At 39.6% G+C, this 25399-nt stretch overlaps 1 protein-coding gene across 2 annotated transcripts; it reads right to left on the bottom strand.

The window, feature by feature from the left end:
* Positions 1 to 4784: 4784 nt before the first annotated feature.
* On the bottom strand, positions 4785 to 19658 carry LOC135508761 (pituitary homeobox 1-like). 2 transcript variants are annotated; one of them, XM_064928987.1, is made up of 5 exons: positions 19520 to 19658; positions 18262 to 18315; positions 9264 to 9413; positions 8110 to 8312; positions 4785 to 6313 (listed from the first exon to the last, which is right to left on the bottom strand). In XM_064928987.1, the coding sequence occupies exons 2-5, from the start codon at positions 18305 to 18307 to the stop codon at positions 5762 to 5764; spliced, it is 951 nt and encodes a 316-aa protein (XP_064785059.1). In that variant the 5' UTR covers positions 18308 to 18315; positions 19520 to 19658; the 3' UTR covers positions 4785 to 5761. The 2 variants fall into 2 exon arrangements, with proteins under 2 accessions (XP_064785059.1, XP_064785060.1); XM_064928988.1 differs by lacking the exon at positions 18262 to 18315 and having other exon boundaries at positions 19561 to 19658.
* Between the last annotated feature and the right edge of the window lie 5741 nt (positions 19659 to 25399).

Genomic DNA, 25399 nt, shown 5'->3' with positions numbered 1-25399 from the left:
GTTGGCTGGGCTCCCTTCCTGTGCCATCAAACCCCTACAACTCATCCAGAACGCCGCAGCCCGTCTGGTGTTCAACCTTCCCAAGTTCTCTCACGTCACCCCGCTCCTCCGCTCTCTCCACTGGCTTCCAGTTGAAGCTCGCATCCGCTACAAGACCATGGTGCTTGCCTACGGAGCTGTGAGGGGAACGGCACCGCAGTACCTCCAGGCTCTGATCAGGCCCTACACCCAAACAAGGGCACTGCGTTCATCCACCTCTGGCCTGCTCGCCTCCCTACCACTGAGGAAGTACAGTTCCCGCTCAGCCCAGTCAAAACTGTTCGCTGCTCTGGCCCCCCAATGGTGGAACAAACTCCCTCACGACGCCAGGACAGCGGAGTCAATCACCACCTTCCGGAGACACCTGAAACCCCACCTCTTCAAGGAATACCTAGGATAGGATAAGTAATCCTTCTCACCCCCACCCCCCTCCCCCTTAATGATTTAGATGCACTATTGTAAAGTGGCTGTTCCACTGGATGTCAGAAGGTGAATTCACCAATTTGTAAGTCGCTCTGGATAAGAGCGTCTGCTAAATGACTTAAATGTAATGTTAAATGTTCTCAACTAGCCTAAATGGTTAAATAAAGGTGAAATTAAAAATAAATCAATGTAAAAAATCTACAGTAGCTTTGATTGGACTGATTATGTCAACATCATACTTTCAAAATTTTAGCTAAGAAGCTATCAGTCATCATCATGTATTAAGTTGACAATCCACTGGCAAATCCTTTTCAATCCTTGTCATATGATGCAAAATAATGAAGAGATATTATAGACAAAACATATCGCCGCTCATCGGCCATTGGACACAAACATTACACAACATGTTGGAAATCGCAAATTCAGCAATGAGTGGTTTGGAAGGAATGCGTGACTAACTACAGGTATTGCAAAGCAATCACTAGCCTGCTATTCAATGGAGTGTGTGGTTCAATTCTGGGTTTAAGGGTGTATTGTCTACACTTAAAAGGATATGCGGTGGAGCGCATGGTGTCCCCAGTGTCGGCCGGGCTAGAGTGAGCATTGAGCCAAGTGAAGCCGGCTCTACGCATCTGGTCTCCAGTGCGTCTCCTTGGGCCTTGCGCACTGTGTCCCCGGTTCACCTGCATAGCCCAGTGCAGGCTATTCCACCTTACCGGGAGCATTCAACCGGTAAGGTTGGGCAGGCTCGGTGCTCAAGAGCTCCAGTGCGCCTGCACGGTCCGGTTTATCCAGTACCACCTCCACGCACCAGCCCTCCGGTGGCAGCTCCCCGCACCAGGCTTCCTGTGCGTGTCCTCGGCCCAGTACCACCAGTGCCAGCACCACGCATCAGTCTCTGTGTTCGCACCAGATAGGGCTGTTTTGGTTTTTCACATTTCTTGTTTTGTTAGTCTATTCATGTATAGTTTCTTTATTAAAGAACCATGAATAATCACCACGCTGCGTTTTGGGCCGCCTCTCCTTCGACTCAAGAAAACCGTTATACCAACTGAGAAAATACGTTATGAATGGTCATCCAACTCGGAATTGCAAGTCACGAACTCGGGCCTCTTTCTGGAGCTACGACCTGAAGATCACTGATGTCCTCATGATTCAACCTTGTTAATTTCCGTGTTGCCAGTTGTCTTGAAAGCAGCATAAATCCAGAGAATGCCAGACTTTGATGGCAAAGTTTGATGATAAAATTTGCCCATGAAGGACTACCGCGCCACCTTCTTGTTCAAGTGAGCACAGCACAACAAGTTGAGTCCATAAATGTATTGTATGCTACTGCATAAATTATGTAATATGCCAGGGAGATATGTATACTATGGCTAAGAAAGCAATACTAAGTGTATGTTGTGTAGTAAGCTGTTAGTGGCCCATGTGCCTCACCCTAATAATTTGGTCCATTTCCCCCTCCTAATTTCGCCTACTGTTCTGACTTGGTGGTGCACATTTAGCCTATTGCTTGTTTTAGAGAAATGTAATGATTGAATATTGTAAGAGTTTTCATTGTCTTCTCATATACCCACTTTATTTGTTCTACGGTTTATCCTACAGTTCTGACTTGGTATACAAGGAGAATACTGTAAGAACATGCCAAAATCGCCACTGCTCATTTGTATACCAAATCACGGATTATCTGTTATTTTGGTTCTGAATTCTGTCGCTTTACATTTCAAAAGTGCTGAACAAATAGTTATATTGACTACATCTGACCTCGCTAGCTGTCCCCTTATCCTATAGTTTGTATATCTCAATTGTCAGAAGAAACCACGTGTTTAGCCAAGTCAGCCATGACAGCTATGTTTTTTTTTAAACAGAAGTTAGGCTGAATGAACTGTTTCGCTGCCAGACAAGGCAGGGCGGCACAAGGCGCCCGCACAAAAACATTTGGAATGGTGACATTAGCGCGATCGGTTTTCTATCGCTCATTTGCACGTAACGTCAATGATATCATGTCACCGCGTGGGACTGTGGGTCAATCAACCTTGTCGGAGTGGGCTCCCTGATTCTAGTTTGTGAGCTAGGCGGGCTACTGCCTGGGAAGGTCTCCCACTCAGAAGTACGAAATGGGGAGGGGGGCGGGGGTAGGTTGACCTCAGGTCTCCCCACTGGAAGCCCGAGGTAGGGGGAGCGGGGGAATCTATCAAATAGCGCACCTCTTTGTACAGTACTAATGCAATTAGTAAAATCAGTCACACTACAAAATGCTACTAAATAAACCACAATTCATTCATAATACTGTGAATATATATTTCACAGACATATTGTTTTATTTTTTTCTGGTTTGTGCGAAATCGGTTAAGTATAATATAAAACCAGTCTGCACACCACCAAGGTGAATTGGTTTAGTCTTGCCTCTTGGTTGACAGTGTTGGAAGATGGGTAATTTATCGATGCTGGAGTGCCAAATCAACACGAATTTGGTTATATTTGTCTTTGTCACTTCTTTTTGATATTTGTTGTTGTATATATATATTTTTTGTATTTATATAGTTTTAAATGTTAGGGGGGGGAGGGGGGGCCTGAAGCGGGGGTTCACCCAGGGAGCCATACAAGCTAGAACCGCCACTGCGTCCGTGAGGCAGAAATATTGTTTATTTGTTCGTTTTGTGCATAAAGAAATGTGGAATGGAAGTCATTGGATGGAATCGTAAGTATGGCTAGTTTATGATTGTGATATTATTTGGGAACATTTACTGTGTGGTACGCATTGGCTATTTGGTTTGTTTGAAAACATTTAATACTTAGCCTTGTGTCGATAACGGTTCTTATTTTACTGTGTTAGTAGCCTAACGGTAATGTCGCCTTCTATTAATTACTCTGTTTATATGATATGGGAGTAGCCTAGTCTACAATAACATTATTGGATGTGCTGTTGTTATTTATTTCATGGATAAATAGAATTTTAAAGGAACATATACATATTTGGGTTCATTTTATATGGAAACAATATGCGCATTTATTCACTAGAGATGTGTTTCTATCAAAACGACTTGTTGTGGATAAAAGGCTGTGTGTGCTGAATTTGTGGACATGTAAATAACATTTGCGGTTAAATTAAAATGTACCGAATAAAAAATACAATTGAAATGGGTTTCCATTGCATTTTCAACTCTACTGGTTGTTTTATAAATAAAATACAATTAGTTTTATAGCGAATGTGCACGCTCGCGGATACATTGCGCAAATATATTATAGCACATTATGAGATTATTATGGACAAAAGAGTGAGATTATTTGTACATGACAAACACGCAACCATCTACCATCATGTCACCAAAATAAAAACCTCAATATTTATTGGAAAAGTGCCACAAGCTCATCACCGTGCACTTTCACCATCCTGTGAAATGTATCATCATTTATTTAATATGTAGCCTAATAAACTGCATGCTTTCCCGAGTCATAGTGGGAGAATCACATTACACATAATCTCTTGACTCCAAGTCTACTTTGATATGATGGTTATTATATCAATATTTCCGCATAAAGGCTTACCACCGCAATTTCTCACATAAATCATTTTAACTACACAAAAAGGTCCCATCTTGTTAAAGGTAGGTTTATTTAGTTTTGTCAACATATGGAAAGTTTACCGACAAATATGCTGTGACATTTTTTTTATCTGACATGTAGCCTACTTGGCATGGATGCCTGGTTAAAGATGACCACTAGGTAAAAACGGGTTGAATCAGCATTGTTTCCAAGTCATTTCAACCAAAAAATATATGTAATGATGTTCAATCAACCTGGAAAAACTGATTGGATTTTCAAAAAGCCATCAACTAAGGGAATTTCGTATTTGTTTTACCCAACCTTTAGCCTAAATTCAATGACATGGTGAAATGTTTGGTGAATTTCACGTTGAATTCACGTTAGTTGACAACTCAACCAAATGTAAATCAAAAACTAGACGTTGAACTGATGTCTGTGCCCAGAGGGGATGTTATTTTCTACACAGAATATCATACAAAATTATTGCCAATACCTTTCTGATTCTGATGTCAGTCACTTAAAACCACCATACTTCAGATTGAAATGCTGTCAAAGGTCTTGTCAGACTGATTTGTAAAAGACTTTCATAGCCCCAATTTTTAAAAAATCATATCCCTATCATTTGTAATTATATCCCGTTTTTTTCTTCTTTTTTTACATGGTCAGGTTTGGGAAGCCGTGCTCTAGGGGTGTTTAAATGTGTGCAGGTGAAAATTGGTTTGAGTTGTCATCCCTGAAATAATGAATTATAGGCTGTTTACTTTGCACTCCTATCTTTTATTCCATAAACTTGGAACATATTATGTTTTGTCATGTATACCTTTTCCGTCGTTTTAATATCTGAAATGCACTTCTTTCTGCTGTAGTTTATTCAAACATATTACCATAAACACATGAAGTTACTTTTCAATCACCTTTTGAATACAGTATAATGGATTTTGCTTTATCTTACATTACTATCAACTCGTACAAAACACTTTGCACCCAAGTTAAAAATGCAGAAATTCTATTTTGAGCAAACAAATAAAACGAAAATACTCCAGACAGAGCATTTAAAGGTAAAGTCATGCTACAGAAACAGGACACAATTGGGTGGGCCAGTGGCACCCCCTGCATAAACGGTAAAACACATGAACAACATAAAAGTCTGAGCTATGTACAATACAATTGTTCTTCTACAGAGTCCGGATATGTCTAGTTATATGTGTTGCACTTCTTGGTTTCTAATCCAAGTTTACCAAACTGTTTCTAATCCAAGACCAAGAGTACAGGGCCTAGGCCAGCATTTCCCAAACTTGGTCCTGGGGACCCCACGGGGGTTTTGGTTGAATATTTGAATCAGCTGTGTAGTGCTAGGGCAAAAAACAAAACGTGCACTCCTTGGGGTCCCCAGGACCGAGTTTGGGAAACGCTGGCTTAGACAAATACAAGTCAGTTCAAATGGGTTTGAGCCCTCAAAGCAAGTAAGCGAACATGCATAGGAGATCCTTTGTCTGTTTCTTATGTAGGCTAATGTACAACGTTGCAATGTAACACATCTTCATCATCACTTTTAAATCCAAAAAACATGGACATTTAAATTGTTGTAGCCTACAAGTTCATTGGTAAACACATAGGCTACAACCCGCATAATTCATTTGAAAAATAAATGATTGCAACTAATCCATTTTAGTTGTCTTTCGCTCCATTCGCAGGTAGGCTAGGCTACTAGGTTTAGAGCTGCCCGCAAATTATTTTCATCACGGCTGATACATCAGCTGTTGTATTGGCAGGCGTTAAGGCTAGACCCGGGACCTTGCAACCCGCTGTATCCAAAGGTTGGGTGCTGTTTCGATTTCAGTCTCAGGGTCGCCAGGCTAGAGTTACATGTGTCTCTGTATACGCTGTAAGGGGAACCAGGAGGCCCATACGGACAGGACGACGAGGACATGGCTGAGTTGATTGTAGCGGTGCCGATGCCGTTAAAATTGCTGATGTTGTTCAGGCCCGCAGTTGGCATCCCCGGTACAGCCGAGTGCCCCCCCATACTTCCGGCCATAGTCATAGAGGAGATGGAGTTAGGAGCTGAGAACATTGACTGGGATGTGAGTGGGCTCATTGAGTTGAAAAAAGTGAAGTTCTTTGTGGACAGATTAGCCGGGGTCAGTCCTTTGTTCGTCCAGTTGTTGTAGGTGTAGGTGGGATACATGTCGTCATAGGGCTGCATGAGGCCACTGAACTGGGGCAGGTAGCTGTTCTTGCACAGGTCCATTTGCTGGTTGCGTTCACGCTTCCTCCATTTGGCCCTGCGATTTTTGAACCACACCTTAAGATCAGAGACAAAAAGAGTATTCAACATGCGATCTATAACAGTAATATAATGTAATAATAAGAACAGTAGTTGTGTTATTATGTTATTACTTGTAACATTTATAATACAATCCATAACAGTCAACTAGAGAACATATAGCCTAGGCTAGGCCTAACAAGGCCTATGAATGATTAAAAAACCTAGAATATATTTTTGTCACAACTTCAGAAAATTGTCTCTCTAATGTTTTTATTAAAAGAACACTTGTTTGTACTTTATAATGGAGACAAATCGTGAGTCTTAGGGTATATAATTGGAAGTGGGGCTATGTATAGTCTTCTGGGGCACACGGTTGTGGGCTAAAGATCAATTGTCCACAAAGACATGAACGATGTGACACCCTAAGCTTAGAGCTGCACAGTGGTGGGTTATATTTAGCTAGAAAAGCCTCCTCATCATTGTGTTTTAGCTGTGGCCTATATCTCGCCGCTATCACGTCTGCATAGGCACTATGGACCATCAAATTCATCAAAATGATTATCAATCGTTGTATTATCAATAACCATGAAGTGTTTGCACGGCCCCTTGCAAGACCGCTGAACAAAATGTTCCAGATTAAAAGGAATTCCTGCTTGGGCGTCTATTTTAAGAGTGAGTGTAATTCACTTCTGTTGGATAATATAAGGTAAATGTTATGATGTCCTCCTGCTTGGGCGTCTATTTTAAGAGTGAGTGTAATTCACTTCTGTTGGATAATATAAGGTAAATGTTATGATGTCCTCCTGCTTGGGCGTCTATTTTAAGAGTGAGTGTAATTCACTTCTGTTGGATAATATAAGGTAAATGTTATGATGTCCTCCTGCTTGGGCGTCTATTTTAAGAGTGAGTGTAATTCACTTCTGTTGGATAATATAAGGTAAATGTTATGATGTCCTCCTGCTTGGGCATCTATTTTAAGAGTGTGTGATCCTCTTCGAAATGTTGGAACTATTCTATAGATGTATGGATAATCATAATATATTAGCCATCCAAAAATATTAATTACAATTATATTAGGCGCTTATTGGCCCTATTGTCGACTTCTTGCCAACTGACTAGTGCATTGTTGTTTTGATATGTAGGCTTAAAAGTATTGATACTTTACACATGGGACATACGTTAGTTGTAGGCCCAGGACACAAAAAAAATCAAGCTTATGTTGTTTCTTGCCTATATTGTAATTAAAACACCCGATTTGTTTAGGTGGTTTGGGTTGAATTTTTCAAAAGGGGTTTTCCATAGGCCTAATGTGCAATTACTCGCAACAACATGAGTGTGCATGGTAATATGATATTACTCATTGCACTACACTAAACATTTTTGCTGTAAAATGTTTCTAGAGGAACACGTTACAGTGGATTTGTAGTGAACAATACCCATTATAGCAATAATAAGACCTATGTAAAATGAACTGTTGCCGAACTAAATATTCTAAATTAATTGGCGCAGATACTGTAAGTATATATAAAAATATAGTTAATACAATGTCATCAAAAGTCCATAGATACAGCTGTGTAATGCACCCCCCCCCTCCCCCCAAAGATGGAGGGAAATTATAGCATAAGATCTACCTCGTAAAGTTTGTGATCGTCATTAATTATTGCAACGATTTCATCCAAGTGGTATTCCGGTGTTGGTTTAAAGTCAAGCAATAGACCCAGAACAAGTTTAAATGGAAAGAGTTTTACTGTCATTCCTTCACGTCTTTACGGTTTCCCTTTGAATATACACACGTTTTAAGCACGGGCCAAAACGCATCTCTACTCACTTACCCTGACTCTGGCCTCGGTGAGGTTGGTCCACACAGCTATTTCCTCTCTCGTGCTCATGTCGGGGTAGCGGTTCCGCTGAAAGGTGGCCTCGAGCTCCTGCAGCTGCTGGCTGGTGAAATGAGTCCTCTGCCGCCTCGCTTTCTTCTTTTTGGGGTCATCGGCGTTTCCATCGTCACTTCTGTGTTCTACACTCCTCTCCTTTTCTGTGAAGAGCACACATATACATTCTTGTTATTGTACTGTAGCTTATACTGAGTCAGACTTCTTTGATTTTTACACTACTTTGATTTTTAGTTCTGCAGCAGAAAAGCATAATATACCTGGCAGGGTGATCCTAACCTTGTTTGAAGTGTCCGTAAATCACTAAAGTAAATGTCAACTTTCAAAAGTCTGTAAGGCCTACAAAGACCACCAACCAGTAGGCTATCACGGTCGTCAAAACATGAACAGATTTGCTCCGGGTTCAAAATGGATTATTTTAGACGCTCCGTGAGGAATTCATCGGCGTAAATTTAGAACGTTGCTTTTGTTGCAACGTTTGTCCAGTCTTATCTAGAGTCCATTATCTTGTCCATGCGTGTCTTTACAAGAACGCCTTCATTTCATACCTAGACGTAAGAAGGGCAATATTTTTTTTAAATGAAAGATCAGTTTAAAACAAACTAGCCATATTGTAGCTGCTGAATGCATTGGCTAGCCCTATTCTTCGTAAGTTTACGTTTTATTATCTCTTTAGTATTAGGTTTATATATTGATATCGTACAACTGATGAGGAGGAGTGGAATATAAAAGAGCAAACATTCCGCAGGAGCACAAAATATAACTTCAAACAAGTATTATAACTCCTGCATGTCAGTTGTTTAAATATGCAGAAAATATGGTGATTGTTATCAAAGTAGGCCTACTAAAACACGACAATTGAAGTTATTTATTTCATTCACCGAAGGTGCTTTGTGTTTCGAATGTATTTGTTAGTGCTCAATGCTATGAACAAAGTTGTAAACTACGTATGAGTTTCTCTTAATATCGAATACATTACACACATACGTAGCTTTTTAGCCGTTAATGTTTAACACACAAAAAAATGTCTGTTGTATAGCTTACCTAGCAATTATGAGAGTATGTAATGCAATGTCATTACACCGTTAACGTACCTGTTATTTCAGTATCTGATGACTCGCTGCTTGAGTTCTCCAACGTTTCTCGAGTGTTGTTTGCAGTTCTCGGCAAGTGAAACGTAGAGGTCATGTCGCGTGTCGGTGGGGGTCTCACGGTCTCTGCGATTCTGTCCAAATTCATTCCACCTTGAAAATAATGATGCCGTATTAAATATATGTATTAAATCCTGTATATACGAGCTTTCTCAAACTTCAACAAGAGTGTTTAGGTTTCCATCTGTAGCCAAACACTTGCCATTGCAAGAATACAAAAAAAAGATTTTCATGAATTTGTTCTCCAGATAAACAGACTCTTTTCCTAGCAGCAGGGTCAGCCTAATGCTTTCAGATTCCGCTGGTGGGGATATGACCGGTGGGGGGGGGGGGGGGTAATTGGGGCGTGGATGGGGGTGGGGGGTATCCCAGCGGAGCGCATGAGGCCAGCGCAAGTTGCGTTGCCTTAGAAAGTTAGGAAGAAGATGGGCCCTTTATTTTGGCATGTTTGAAATATGCTCCAGCGCAATGGAAAGGCCCTGCAGCTGAGTGTCCTTAGTTAACTTAGAGCCTACACGCGCACACGTCATTTATATATCGTATATGAACTGAGCTCAATAAACATTTGTGTATAGGCCTGCCTTGTTATTTTCAAGGCCAAACATATATGGAAAGTAGGCTACCTAATTTATAATTTAGTAGCCTATGTACATGAAACAATGACACTGCCACAAAATCTGCCGTAGCCCTAGTCTATCAGTTCATGTGTGGGGACGATTTGATGAGGTATATTTTCAGGCCTAAACATTCACCTAAAAAAAGAAGGTGAGGCAGACCTTGTGTCAAAAGAATGAAGTGGTGTGTGTGCGTGCGTGCGTGTGTGTGTGTTTGTATGTGTGCGTGTGTGTGTTTGTATGTGTGCGTGTGTGTGTGTGTGTGTGTGTGTGTGTGTGTGTGTGTGTGTGTGTGTGTGTGTGTGTGTGTGTGTGTGTGTGTGTGTGTGTGTGTGTGTGTGTGTGTGTGTGTGTGTGAAATAAGTGGCGCCTGCTGGTTGGTCAGAGATGGACTGAGACTGAGATAAGAAGTCACATCACATAGTTATGAGCCCGGCCACTTGAATCCAATCTTGAATTAAATTGACAGAAGTAGATTTTCTGTGATTCATTTAAATATATTGAAATGTTACATTTCGACCTCAATGTTCCCTATGTTGGCCTTGTTTTGTTTTAAAGGAGAAAGGCTCTATATTATATTCTCGACCTATTGACAGTAGCATATTTTCCCGTAATTTAAGTGAAATGTCTGTCACTCATTATAGCGTTAAAATAAATGGAAAATAGTAAACCATGCTAGGAAATCAACACCATTATCAATCACTTATTATCAATCACTTGCCTACCTGGTTAAATAAAGGTGAAAAAAACTTAAACAATAAAAACAATATGCAAACACAATGCAAACTCGTTTTAAGTTGATAACCATGTGAATGACAACGAAGAAGGCGCGCACAGTGTCAAAATCCTGGATTTGCATAAACATATCTGCAACTATTATTTGGTTTTGGATGATTTTATGGTCTCAATAACATGCAGTATTACAATTACATTGGCCAGGTATTTTGTTTTAGGCAGCTTCTATTGCGCACGATCTCCAAGTATTGCTTCAAGCGCAAGTGCTTCGTGTTTTAGATTATTGTAGGCATCAAAATAAATAAATCACAGCACGTTTTTGGAATTATTCTGCAGTTTTTACCTGATTAAATACAATTCCATTGGAAATGAATGTTGAAATTTACATTTATAGGCATATTCCTGAAATGTTGGTTGAAAATGAGGATGAGGCTGTCGCTGCTTCCTGTTGACGATACATTTTGATAAATAGTCCAATTTCAAAACACTGTTATCACGTGTCAGATAACTTTTTTGTTGTTGTTTAATGAGCACCGTATAAACTGCACACGCACCAAAAATAGAGGAATAATGTTAACATTAGAGGTTAGAGGACAACGTGGAAAGATACCTAGCTACTTTTTGAATTGTTGCATTTTGATTCAAATGGGTCACCAACGCAGTGTGTACACGTTTATTTTTGTTAGTCACTTCCATCGATATCATCTTGAAATAAATGGAACAGGGGGCAACGTTTGGGGTGTATGCGCTGTTAAACGAACACTATTCAAATGCCACATGGAATCTGAGAATACTTTGACATGACTGGTTAGGAGAGAATTTGTTGAAGACACGTCAGATGGAGATTCGAGGAGGCTGCCGAAACGGGACAGAAACAAAACAGTTGCTTTAACGTCATCGAACTTAATCGAATCACGAGCCCTGACAAGGTTTGGCTGTTATTTAAGTGATAGTTTGACTCTCAAACCAGTGTAGGCCTATTGGTGTGCTGCCATCGACTGTTATAAAAAGAGCTCCCCGAATGTTCTGTGCAATTTAGTTTAAACATTATAACGGCGTTCAAAATCCTGCAATGGAGAGTCATGTTTAACACAGTCAACGGGCCCAAACCAAATATAGTTAATTAAAATTATTATGATTATTCAATTATTAATCTGCTTAAAGCAATCGATGTAATGTAATCGTGATGATTGTAAACTTGTATATTAACATCACCAATCTGAAGTAAAAAGGATGTGAAATTCCACTCAAATGTATGTGGTGAAATTGCGATCGTGTGTAATGTAGTAACACAAACTGTCCTCATTGGGGAAATTGGCGTAACATGACAAAACAAATCAGTATTATCATTTAGAATGATAGTAAATGAAGCACGCTCACAGTTTTTTACAACAATGACATCTACTTTTGACTACATGGAGAGAGTTTTAATATCCTCCTAAGCAAAATGGAATGTGCCTTCTAGACTAGAGCTTCCCCCACCCATAGGGCCATGGCTAGAAGATTTCCAGCTTTTGTCAAATTAACGTCAGAAGTTATTATTTTTGCATTTTATGTTGCATTTTAGCTAACCTTAACCCAAACCCAAACCCCCTTTCCTAATCTTAACCCAATTATCATAACCTGCCACGTTAATTATCCTAACCTGCTAAATTCTCATAACCAGCTACTAAAATTCTAATCTGACGTTAATTTAGCAAAAACTGGATCCCTTCTAGCCATGACCTTTCCGTTCCCCTTCCATAGTGACTGGGCAGCAGCCTGAACCTTTGACGTTCCGATTCAGTTCATGACATTTACTTTTGTCATGAGACCCTGTCGAACTTTCAAAATGCAATTGTGCAATTTTTCCAACAATCACTTACTTTTTCATTCATTTGTTCAGGTTCCTCGCCATGCTTAATGCAATATTGTTTTTCTGTAGGCTATTGAACCTTTTTGGAAAACGAGTTTTCTTGAGCATTGAATGCACGCCATGCTTTCATCCGGAAGTAGGTCTACGCTCATACCTTATCAATAAAAAAACGGAATCATATACATCAACCAAGTATAAGGCCTTATTGGTGCGTCCACTCTCAAGGCTGTGAATTGGGGTCAATTGAAGTTACATTTCACATAATCTGGAAACAAACATTTTTCAATGAATGTAGCTATTGCCTTTAAACTGTCAAATTTATTGAAATGTTAATGGTAAGTATTCAACCCTGGTATAGGGAAGAACTGAGCCAGCAACATAAAATCAAGAGGAACATCCATGTAACACAAACATCTCGGCGAATGAAGAGGTCTAAACTATTCAGAAACCAATCTCTAACCGTTAAAAACAAGTCAGATGTGAGTTGAAGTTAAATCTAACATATTCGTGGGCGCCTCAAACGTCTCAGTAGGGGGCCTCGCGGTGACGTGATTTTTAACAGAGGGGAGGTAGCCTAGTGGCTACAGCGTTGGACTCGTAAACGAAAGGTTGCAAGTCGAATCCCCGAGCTGACAAGGTAAAGGGTTATGCACAATCAAATGAATGTTTGCCTCTGTGTGTTAGAGGTGCTCATCATAAATAATTACCAACAGAGATGTAGTCGGCATCCTTTTGGGCTTTGGCTCCTAGCCTACGTTAGAGGCAGGACTGTTGGTGTTATTTTATTAACAATCTATATCATAGGCCGAATCTGTTGATATTCTTGCATATACATTGGTGCTGAACGTTCTTATTGGCCTTCATGCGCGTATTGTTGGCTCGTCTGATAATGCATTTTCAATTGTATGGCACTTGCCACTTGCCGGAGGGATGGTTTACAAAAACCCTTTTCATCCAACAAGACAGGTTAAAGGGCAGTAGCAAGATAAACATTTATCTTTTTTTCGGAGGACTGAAAATTTACGCAACGATCGTCATTAATCACAAGCCAAACCAAAAAGTGTTGTTTTTTTATCGTGTCCTTTATGTCATAGTCACACAGAAAAACACTGAAGGGGCTACGAAAACACTGGGGCTCGAATATAATCAGACACCGTGCGTAACTGGTAAAGGCTATGGATTTAATGACATCATTGACTTAGCGATCATCACATCTCCGCAATCTTGAGTGGACACTTGGTCCAAGGCTGTGTGACCCATTCCCGATAACCACCCTGACATTTGAACAAATGTTTCATTCGAAATGGCTCCATCATCCCACTCACGAATGAATGGGTATTACTTTGTACCTTTATTGCTTCAGTCTGCTTTAGATTCATTGACGTTATATCACTCTTGCCTCGTGTTCTCTTCAATAGCCTATAGGCCATGCAAGTAAAAAGTTATGTTACGTCCTCGTCAATATTTTACGTATGCTGAGTGGCGATTTTAGCATGTAAATCTTGGTGGGGCAAAACAAGAAAGATAATGGGATGCATGCCAGCAAAGCCACAACAAAACACTAAACAATACATTAATTGCAATATGACGGTGACAAACGGTGCCCACAAACTGTTCGGGCCTACTTAAAGCTGTCTCAACAGCAGTCCCAACCTCTTACCACTGCTATCAGTGAAGCCTTGTCTGGCAGCGAAACAGTTCATCCAGCCTCATTTACTGCCTTTAAAAAACTAGCTGATATGGCTGACTTGCTTAAAACAAGTGGTTTCTATTGACAATTGAGATGTACAAATGATAAGGGGACAAAGGTGGATACAAGGAAATATATCATTTCAATTAAGACATTAATGAGCGAGCTAGGACAGATGTAGTCAATATAACTATTTGTTCAGCCCTTTTGAAATGTACATGGGCCAGCCGTTCTTACAGTGTTCTCCCTGTACACCAAGTAGAACCATAGGATAAATAAAGGGGACATATAAGCAGACAATGAAAGCTCTTACAATATTTGATGATTACATTTCTCAAAAACAGGTTATAGGCTACATGTGCACCACCAAGTCAGAATGGTAGGCGAAATTAAGAGGGGAAAATACACAAAATTAGGCACATGGGTTACTAACATCTTACTACACAACATACACTTAGTATTACTTTACAGTATACATATCTCCCTGGCATATTACATCATTTATACAGCAGCATACAATACATTTTTGGACTCAGCTTCTTGTGCTGTGATCACATGAAGGTGGTGCGGCAGTCCTTAATGGGCAAATTCTGTCATCAAACTTTGTCATCAAAGTCTGGCATTCTCTGGATTTATGGTGCTTTCAAGACAACTGGGAATGAGGAATTAAACAAGGTTGAATCATGAGGACATCAGTGATCTCCAGGTTATAGCTTTAAAATATAGGCCAGAGTTCCAGATTTACAATGCCAAGTTGGATGGCCGTTCAAAACGTATTTTCCCAGTCAGAGATAGTTGTCCTGAAGTCACTGAAATCAGATTTCCCAGTTCCAAGTTAACAGTTGTTTTGAGTGTGGCACAAATCATGCTTCATTGACAGCATGGCCAATGTTGAATGTTTATAATTTTAAGCTTGGAAAAGAGACCCTTAATTGCAGATTTGGGACCACACAGGCACTCCTCTGAATAGCAGGCTAGTGATTGCTTTGCAATGCATGCAGTTAGCAACTAATTACTTCCAAAACACTCATTGTCCAATTTGCGATTTTCAACTTGTTGTGTAATGTTTATGTCCAATGGCCGATGAGCGCCCATATGTTTTATCTATAATTTCTCTTCATTATTTCGATTCATATGACAATGATTAAAAAGGATTTGCCAGTAGAATGTCGACTTGAAAGTATGATGTCAGTCTAATCAAAGCTACTATAGATATAACGTGATTTGGCGTCATTTTATCTGTGGCCTTGAGCCTTCTTGGATGGGCACTTCTAATGTAACACTATGGCAGCACCCAAGGGCCTCACATTTTCTAGCTCTACCCTTAGACTTGGCTGTGACGTAGTGTCCCCATGAGTGACAGAACACTGAGACAATCATGGCACAACTAGAGAACATTACCAATCCCCTAAGCTGGCTGCCCCACCACCACAGAAAGCACTGAGTTAGGCTGAAACACCTGCATTTTGGAGCTGAAAGCAAAACAGAGTTGATGTTTGTATTCAGCTTTATTAACTCAATTATTATTATTATTAGTTTTTACATTGTTTGCAAACTGATATGTGACACATATTAATGCCAAAATAACATGCAAAACAGGCAAGCATCCCCAAGAAATATATATGCAATATATACAGTTGAAGTCGGAAGTTTACATACACCTTAGCCAAACATATTTAAACTCAGTATTTCACAATTCCTGACATTTAATCCTAGTAAAACTTCCCTGTCTTAGGTCAATTAGGATCACCACTTTATTTTAAGAATGTGATATGTCATAATAATAGTAGAGAAAATGATTTATTTCATATTGCATTTCTTTTATCACATTCCCAGTGGGTCAGAGGCTTACATGCACTCAATTAGTATTTGTTAGCATTGCCTTTAAATTGTTTGACTTGGGTAAAACATTTCGGGTAGCCTTCCACAAGCTTCCCACAATAAGTTGGGTGAATATAGGCCCATTCCTCCTAACAGAGCTAACTGGTGTAACTGAGTCAGGTTTGTAGGCCTCATTGCTCGCATACGCTTTTTCAGTTCTGCCCATACATTTCCTAGGGGATTTAGGTCAGGGCTTTGTGATGGCCACTCCAATACCTTGACTTTGTTGTCCTTGAGCCATTTTGCCACAACTTTGGAAGTATGCTTGGGGTCATTGGCCATTTGGAAGACCCATTTGCTTACCAAGCTTTATCTTCCTGACTGATGTCTTGAGATGTTGCTTCAATATATCCACATCATTTCCCCTCCTCATGATGCCATCTATTTTGTGAAGTACACCAGTCCCTCCTGCAGCAAAGCACCCCCAGAACATGATGCTGCCACCCCGTGCTTCACGGTTGGGATGGTGTTCTTCGGCTTGCAAGCCTCCCCTTTTTCCTCCAAACATAACAATGGTCATTATGGCCAAACAGTTCTATTTTTGTTTCATCAGACCAGACGATGTTTCTCCAAAAACTACAATCTTTGTCCCCATGTGCAGTTGCAAACCGTAGCCTTGCTGAGCAGCCTTTCAGGTTATGTCGATATAGGACTCATTTTACTGTGGATACAGATAGTTTTGTACCTGTTTCTTCCAGCATCTTCACATGTTCCTTTGCTGTTCTGGGATTGATTTGCACTTTTCGTACCAAAGTACGTTCATCTCTAGGAGACAGAACGTGTCTCTTTCCTGACTGGTATGACGGCTGCGTGGTCCCTTGGTGTTTATACTTGCATACTACAGATGAACATGGTACCTTCAGGTGTTTGGAAATTGCTCCTAAGGCTGAACCAGACATGTGGAGGTCTACAATTTTTTTTCTGGGGTTTGGCTAATTTCTTTTGGTTTTCCCATGATGTCAAGCAAAGAGGCACTGAGTTTGAAGGTAGGCCTTGAAATACATCCACAGGTACACCTCCAATTGACTCAAATGATGTCAATTAGCCTATCATAAGCTTTTAAAACCATGCCATCATTTTCTGGTATTTTCCAAGCTGTTTAAAGGCACTGTCAACTTAGTGTATGTAAACTTCTGACCCACTGGAAATGTGATGCAGTGATTTATAAGTGAAATAATCTGTCTGTAAACAATTGTTGGAAAAATGACTTGTGTCATGCACAAAGTAGATGTCCTAACCGACTTGCCAAAACACATATATATGGGCCCACACTTTTAGGTAAAAACAAATATATATATATTTGTTTTTACCTATATATATATATATTTATTGATTTATTGATTTTTTAACCTAAAAATGTCGGGCTCAAAACAAGCTGCCCTAGATTACTGGTCGCCACTGCGTATGTCTATTGCTTAAATGGAATGGGAAAACATGCGAAAGCACGACAATAACTTATAGAGCTCTATGATCCATCAATGATTTCCGTCCACATTTATTTCTGTGGTACTGCGTAATTAGGCAGAATAAAAGTGTTTGCGAACAAATGGTTTTAACTAATCGTCTAGACCTGATTTATTTCATATATTCTTGGCAAATACCTACCAGAAATCTGTAGGCTATTCAAACCACAATAATACATTGAACGGGTATCTTCGCTAATGTTTGCGCATAAGGGCTATATTCTATCTACAAGGCCACCCTTGCCCTGATATTTAATTACCAGTGTAATTTACATTTACGCAATCAACTAGTTATTTTATAATTGAATGGATGTAGCCTAGTCAAACAATTGAAGTAGCCCCTTTTGCCGCAGTAAGGTAGCATACGACAAAATATGTCTGTCATGAAACAAATCCCTCATAACGAAGCATGAACCTTGAAGAATTCCAGATGCCAGATGCATATAACCCGATATTATTAGCCTATGGGTATGATGAAGGCTTTATTATGCATTCATAGGCTGTCAATGGAGCACAAATTTTTTTTCTCAACACCATGTTCGTTTATAATCTGCTTGTTAACTGACAATGCGTTGTGGTAGCATATATTAGTAGCATATATTATAGTATTTGCCCAGGCTTTATGAATGCATAATAAACCATGTTTGACCAGTAAAATGTTACAAAAGTCTTAAAGAAGTAACGGTCAAGCATGCATTAATACCTGTATTTCCGCAAGGGATTACATTCTTCGACAAAATAAATTCCATTTAGATGCCTGAAAAACAAAATAACAATGTACATTCACCATCATATTATTTATACAGGGTGGTCATTGTAACCTTCTAATCTATAGCCTATTGACAAATCCACTTTAATCAGGGATAATATTGGCCTATATAGCATTGGCTCCACTGAATAGCGTTTACGCACGTTTCCTTTTGCTTAGTAGAAATGAAAATATAACGACACAAATTCAAGCACAACTTGTGAAAAACGCTCAGTAATCGAGTCCTTTTTGACTACACTTATTCATCAATTGGAATAATGCTGACCTTTAGTTTTAAAAGATTCAGAGATACCGTTGCAAAAGTTGATCTTTATCGTGATGTAAACACATAACCTCTTTTATACGCACACACACACACACACACACACACACACACACACACACACACACACACACACACACACACACACACACACACACACACACACACACACACACACACACACACACACACACACACACACACACACACACACACACACACACACACACACACACACACACACACACACACACACACACACACACACACACACACACACAGTCAGATTAGTAACATAATAGTACATTCACTCATTAAGAGGTACTTTTATTACATCCTCTTATGATATGAGGTTGTATTTCTTCTGACAACTCACCTCTCATGTAATATTGTTAATTCTCAAACGTCTTCTAGTCGGAGCCTATTGTCATCCATGCACTCATTCAGAAAAACATTACTCAATTCAAAATTGTATCGCAATACTCCAACACCCCACCTATATTCCCTGACAATGTTTGTAATCTTCTCCTACAAAAGTCAATGCATGCCCATGCGTAATACTCAAAACACAGGAGGTTGGTGGAACCTTAATTGGGGAGGACGGGCTCATGGTAATAGCTGGAGCGGAATCGGTGGACTGGTATCAAATACTTCAAACATATGGTTTCCATGTGTTTGATGCCATTCCATCTGCTCAGTTTCAGCTGTTATTATGAGCCGTCCTTCCCTCAAAAGCCTCCACTGGCTCGAAGCCGATGTATCCTCCACTTGACATAGACTGGAGAGGCCTTGTACACTTGGACACAATAAAAGCATGCAATCCGAGTCACTGTCTTATAATTTGGGGGGAGCAAGTGGCACAGCGTTCTAAGGCTCTATCGATTTAACTGACTTGCCAGATTAAATAAAAAAATACAAATTAATACATACCAAGACATATATTTTCCGCACAACTCGAATAGCCTACTCACCAGTTAATTCCCAGAAAATAAATAAACAAATCTTTACTCTGTCCCCATGCAGGTGTGAAATAGATCCACTTAAGTGCGGGCATATGCTGTGTCCAAGTATGCGCTTTGATAGCTACTCTACGTCGCTTTGTGTTTTCTTCTGGAGACCTTTCTCCTGTACCGGTGACGTCACGGCGGCGCACCTCGCGACAGCAACACGATACAGTAATGCGCATTTAGCCTACGGTGAGGAGATGTACAAGCAGCTGATCTCTTTGAAGGCTGAGAAAACCCTAAACAAATGGTTTTGAATATTAATATGTTTAGTGAATTCGTTTTGAATTTTTTTTTGTATTTCTGGTGAAGAAGATATAGTCTATAGCCAATAGCCTTCCTCGACATGTGGAAATAGGGTTTATTTTGTATAGGCTATCTAGCCTACTCTACATTTTGAACGAAATTCTAACAATATATCTTATGCAAGCACTTAAAATGCATTTTGGAAAGATAATTTGATGTAAAAAATATATTTATTGTTTTAGAGCTATCTGTTTTTTTTCCTATTTCGCTCGGTTCAGGTTGATATAGTTCCATTAGAATTGCGCGTTAAATAACAATTCTCACTGAAAATGAATTATGCTTGCAGCAGATGCACATATTGCTTTTAAAGCTTAATATATCAGTTGCAACTATTTAAACAACATTTTATTACACAACATTTACCCTCCTTTTCAAACCAGTTGCAAACGATAAGGTACATACTAATAAGGTACACAGCCATTAAATAGGTTTTTTAATTTGATTAAACTTGTTCACAATGCAAAATGTCATAACGCATGCAGCTCTTTATTTCCCTTTTAAATACATTTTTATTTTTATGAATGAGCCACTGGTATTTGTATGCCTATGTGAATTTACCCTCAACATTGCTTTAGGTAGCCTGTATTCTCATCAGTATAGCAGAACATAAACATTTGCTCAGCATTAATGCTAGAGCGGTCTAAGGCACTGCATCTCAGTGCAAGAGGTGTTACTACAGTGCCTGGTTCAAATCCAGGCTGCGTCACATCTGGCAGTGATTGTGAGTCCCGTGCACAATTGGCCCGGGGTAGGCCGTCATTGAAAATAATAATTTGTTCTTAACTGACTTGCCTAGTTAAATAAAGCCTTATCAGTATATATACACATATTCATGTTCTTTGTGAAATATTTGCTATTATACATGAACTATTTAAAATAACATATTAAATGTAGCCCAATGAAAGGTAATAACTAGTTTATTTATTAGGCATAAACAGCAGAAAAACATGTTTTGAAATTGAAATAAATATTAACACAGGCCTAATGAATGAATCCTTATACTGGTTGTATGTATAGGCCAATTGGACTAATCTGCCAGTTTCTCCTGTTTAGATTAATAATCAAATCAAAAGAATATCGGAAAAAAACGTTTGAGTTATTTTACTATCGAGTACATGGATTAATAGACCTTGTTACATGCGTACCCTGGAATGGAGGCATGGCTTAGCTGGGGTGAGGAAGCCCTGTCTAAAGATTCAAACCGGAACCTTTTTGTGATGGGAGGGGTTCCATTTTTAACCTTTGTAATGATATATTGTAGCGTTGGCAGCCTATCAGATTGGAGGCGTGTCTTCAGATAGTTATTTGTGGCCAGCCATTAGCATACATGTCATTCCTGTTCATCATGTTATGTTTGTATACTGAAAAGTAAAATGTTGATTGAATATTTATGCATAGTACATGTTCTAATATAGTCTTTGCTGGTACAAACGGTAATAAAGTGGTAACTCTTCCAACTTTGGTATTTGCAGACAGTAGGCTCTACACCACTGTTAGCCTCATTGAAGCTACAAAACGGCCATCATTCAACCTTAACATGTGATGACAATACTACAGAACAGATGAACAGGAATGACATCTACTCTAAAGGGTGGCAAACATTTTTTTTTATATATATATATAAGCCACTCCTCCACTCCAGGGTTCCTCCAAGAACCAGTTGCTACGTTAAACCATTTAAGGGATATTTTGTGATTTTGGCAATTACAGTGCCTTGCGAAAGTATTCGGCCCCCTTGAACTTTGTGACCTTTTGCCACATTTCAGGCTTCAAACATAAAGATATAAAACTGTATTTTTTTGTGAAGAATCAACAACAAGTGGGACACAATCATGAAGTGGAACGACATTTATTGGATATTTTAAACTTTTTTAACAAATCAAAAACGGAAAAATTGGGCGTGCAAAATTATTCAGCCCCTTTACTTTCAGTGCAGCAAACTCTCTCCAGAAGTTCAGTGAGGATCTCTGAATGATCCAATGTTGACCTAAATGACTAATGATGATAAATACAATCCACCTGTGTGTAATCAAGTCTCCGTATAAATGCACCTGCACTGTGATAGTCTCAGAGGTCCGTTAAAAGCGCAGAGAGCATCATGAAGAACAAGGAACACACCAGGCAGGTCCGAGATAATGTTGTGAAGAAGTTTAAAGCCGGATTTGGATACAAAAAGATTTCCCAAGCTTTAAACATCCCAAGGAGCACTGTGCAAGCGATAATATTGAAATGTGGCAAAAGGTCGCAAAGTTCAAGGGGGCCGAATACTTTCGCAAGGCACTGTATCTACATCCCCAGAGTCAGATGAACTTGCGGATACCATTTTTATGTCTCCGGGTGCAGTTTGAAGGAAGTTGCTAACTAGCGTTAGTGCAACGACTGGAAGTCTATGAGTATCTGTTAGCATGCATGGTGCATGAAACTAACTCTTCATACTAGACACAGATACATAAAAATGGTATCCACAAGTTTATCTGACTCTGGTGAAGTACAGTAGATGAAGGGCATCATTGCCAAAATCTCGAAGTATCCCTTTAAAGGTTCCTCCAAGAACCCTTTAATTACTTCTTCAGGCTAGGGTCTATTTTTCTCCATTTCCTGTCTGACTGGTGTGCCCAAAGTAAACAGCCTGTTGCTCAGGCTCTGAAGCCAGGATATGCATGTAATCAGTACCATTGGAAAGAAGACACTCTGAAGTCTGTAGAAATTTTAAAATAATGTAGGAGACTATAACACAATAGATATGGTAGGAAAAATCCAAAGACAAACCAACCGGAATGTTCTTTTTTTTTGAGAGCCCATGCTCTTACAATGGAAAGTATAGGGGCATATCCAAATCCAGCTCCCAGATTGCAATTCCTATGGCTTCCACTAATGTCAAAAGTCTTTGATCAAGGTTTCATGCTTTTTTTCTTCCAAAACCAGGAAGAATAATGAGTTTTAGTACTGGGACTCGGAGTTGGAAATCAGTCTGTGTGCGCGATGAAGAGGAAGCGCACATGCTAAAATTGCTTTCCTATTGAACATACTCTTTCCTTCTGAAATATTATAGTTTAATTACATTTTAGGGTACCTGAGGATTAGATAGAAACATATTTTGACTTGTTTTAACAAAGTTTAGCAGTAGCTTTTTGGATTCCTTTCTCTGCATGTTGAATGAGTGGATTACTCAAATCGATGGCGCCAACAACTTTTTGGTATATAAAGAAGAATTTTATCTAACAATTCAACACTACATGCTGTTGCTGGGACCCTTTGGATTGCAAATCAGAGGAAGATTTCAAAAAGTAAGTGAACATTTAATTGCTATTTGTGAATTTATGAAACCTGTGCTGGTTGAAAAATATTTTGATGTTGTCACGGCTTTCGTTGTGGGAAGGAGGAGCAGACCAAAATGCAGCGTAGTTGTGATTCATTTTATTTAATAAGGAAACTATACACGATTAAACTAACAAAATAACAAACGTACGAAAACCGAAAACAGCTCTATCTGGTGCAAAACACAGAGACAGGAACAATCACCCACAAACACACAGTGAAACCCAGGCTACCTAAATATGGTTCCCAATCAGAGACAATGACTAACACCTGCCTCTGATTGAGAACCATATCAGGCCAGACATAGAAATAGACAAACTAGACATCCAACATAGAATGTCCACTCAGATCACACCCTGACCAACCAAAACATAGAAACATACAAATAAACTATGGTCAGGGTGTGACAGATGTGGGGCGCTGTCCTCAAACAATCACATGGCATGCTTTTGCTGTAAAGTCTATTGTAAATCAGACAATGCAGTTAGGTTATCAAGAATGTAAGCTTTTAACTGATATAAGACACTTGTATGTACCTAAATGTTTAATATCCATAATTTTTACGATTAGCGGGACGCCTAGCCGTAAGAAGTTTTTAACTAACCGAAGATGCAAATAGGAACCATTGACTAGTAATCTCTATCGACTAGCATCTTTAGGGTCCCTCTAGTCACCATAAAGAGAGTACCTCATTCAGAAATCGGAATAAATTGGAGCTAGTGAGCTTTCATAAGCCTATTGTGCATTTTCTTGAAAGAAATCCAAACTCAAATGTGTACATTTATGCCATCAAATAGTGAGGGCACACAGCAATTACTTGAAATAATTGTTTATAGCTCAAGACTATATGCCTACATGTGCGGATCTGTAATCACATAAAATAATTAGGCTTATTTATTCAGCCTCACCATGCATTGTTTGGGGCAATTTTAGACAAAACTGTAGTAAATCGTATACCTTTCAGTGTTCAAACAAATGTTGTGGATAACCATGCCCTTTTGCACACAATTTAGTTACTGTTATACTTTTTTGTTATGTTCTACATGTCCTACTACTGGATGACACATTGCATGGCCTTATCATGCTGTATCCAGCACTTAGAAGAAAAGGTGCTATCTAGAATCTAAAATGGTTGTTCGTCTGTCCCATAGGAGAACTCTTTCAAGAACCTTTTTTGGTTCCATGTAGTTGTGGCCAAAAATTTTGAGAATGACACAAAGGTACATTTTCACAAAGTCTGCTGCCTATGATGGCAATTTGCATATACTCCAGAATGTTATGAAGAGTGATCATTTGAATTGCAATTAATTGCCAAGTCCCTCTTTGCCATGCAAAGGAACTGAAACCCCAAAAACATTTCCACTGCAATTCAGCCCTGCCACAAAAGGACCAGCTGACATCATGCCAGTGATTCTCTCGTTAACACAGGTGTGAGTGTTGACGAGTTGAGTTCGAATAACAGACTGGAAGCTTCAAAAGGAGGGTGGTGCTTGGAATCATTGTTCTTCCTCTGTTATCCATGGTTACCTGCAAGGAAACACAGGCCGTCATCATTGCTTTGCACAGAAAGGGCTTCACAGGCAAGGATATTGCTGCCAGTAAGATTGCATCTAAATCAACCATTTATCGGATCATCAAGAACTTCAAAGAGAGAAGTTCAATTGTTGTGAAGAAGGCTTCAGGGCACCCAAGAAAGACCAGCAAGTGCCAGGACCGTCTCCTAAAGTTGATTCAGCTGCGGGATCGGGGCACCACCAATACAGAGCTTGCTCAGGAATAGCAGCAGGCAGGTGTGAGTGCATCTGCACGCACAGTGAGGTGAAGGAGGATTTTGGAGGATGGCCTGGTGTCAAGAAGGGCAGCAAAGAAGCCACTTATCTCCAGGAAAAACATCAGGGACAGACAGATATTTTGCAAAAGGTACAGGGATTGGACTGCTGAGGACTGGGGTAAAGTCATTTTCTCATATCCTTTTTCTCTGGTGTAAAGTAATTTTCTCTTTCTCTTGTTTGGGGCATCCGGAAAAAGCTTGTCCGGAGAAGGAAAGTGAGCGCTACCATCAGACCTGTGTCATGCCAACAGTAAAGCATCCTGAGACCATTCATGTGTGGGGTTGCTTCTCAGCCAAGGGAGTGGGCTCACTCACAATTTGGCCTAATAACACAGCCATGAATAAAGAATG

The sequence above is a fragment of the Oncorhynchus masou genome, chromosome 22, assembly GCF_036934945.1.
Source record: "Oncorhynchus masou masou isolate Uvic2021 chromosome 22, UVic_Omas_1.1, whole genome shotgun sequence".
NCBI classification, from domain to species: domain Eukaryota; kingdom Metazoa; phylum Chordata; class Actinopteri; order Salmoniformes; family Salmonidae; genus Oncorhynchus; species Oncorhynchus masou.
The sequence above is the reverse complement of the archived record's forward strand: the minus strand, read 5'-3'. Positions and strand labels throughout refer to the sequence as shown.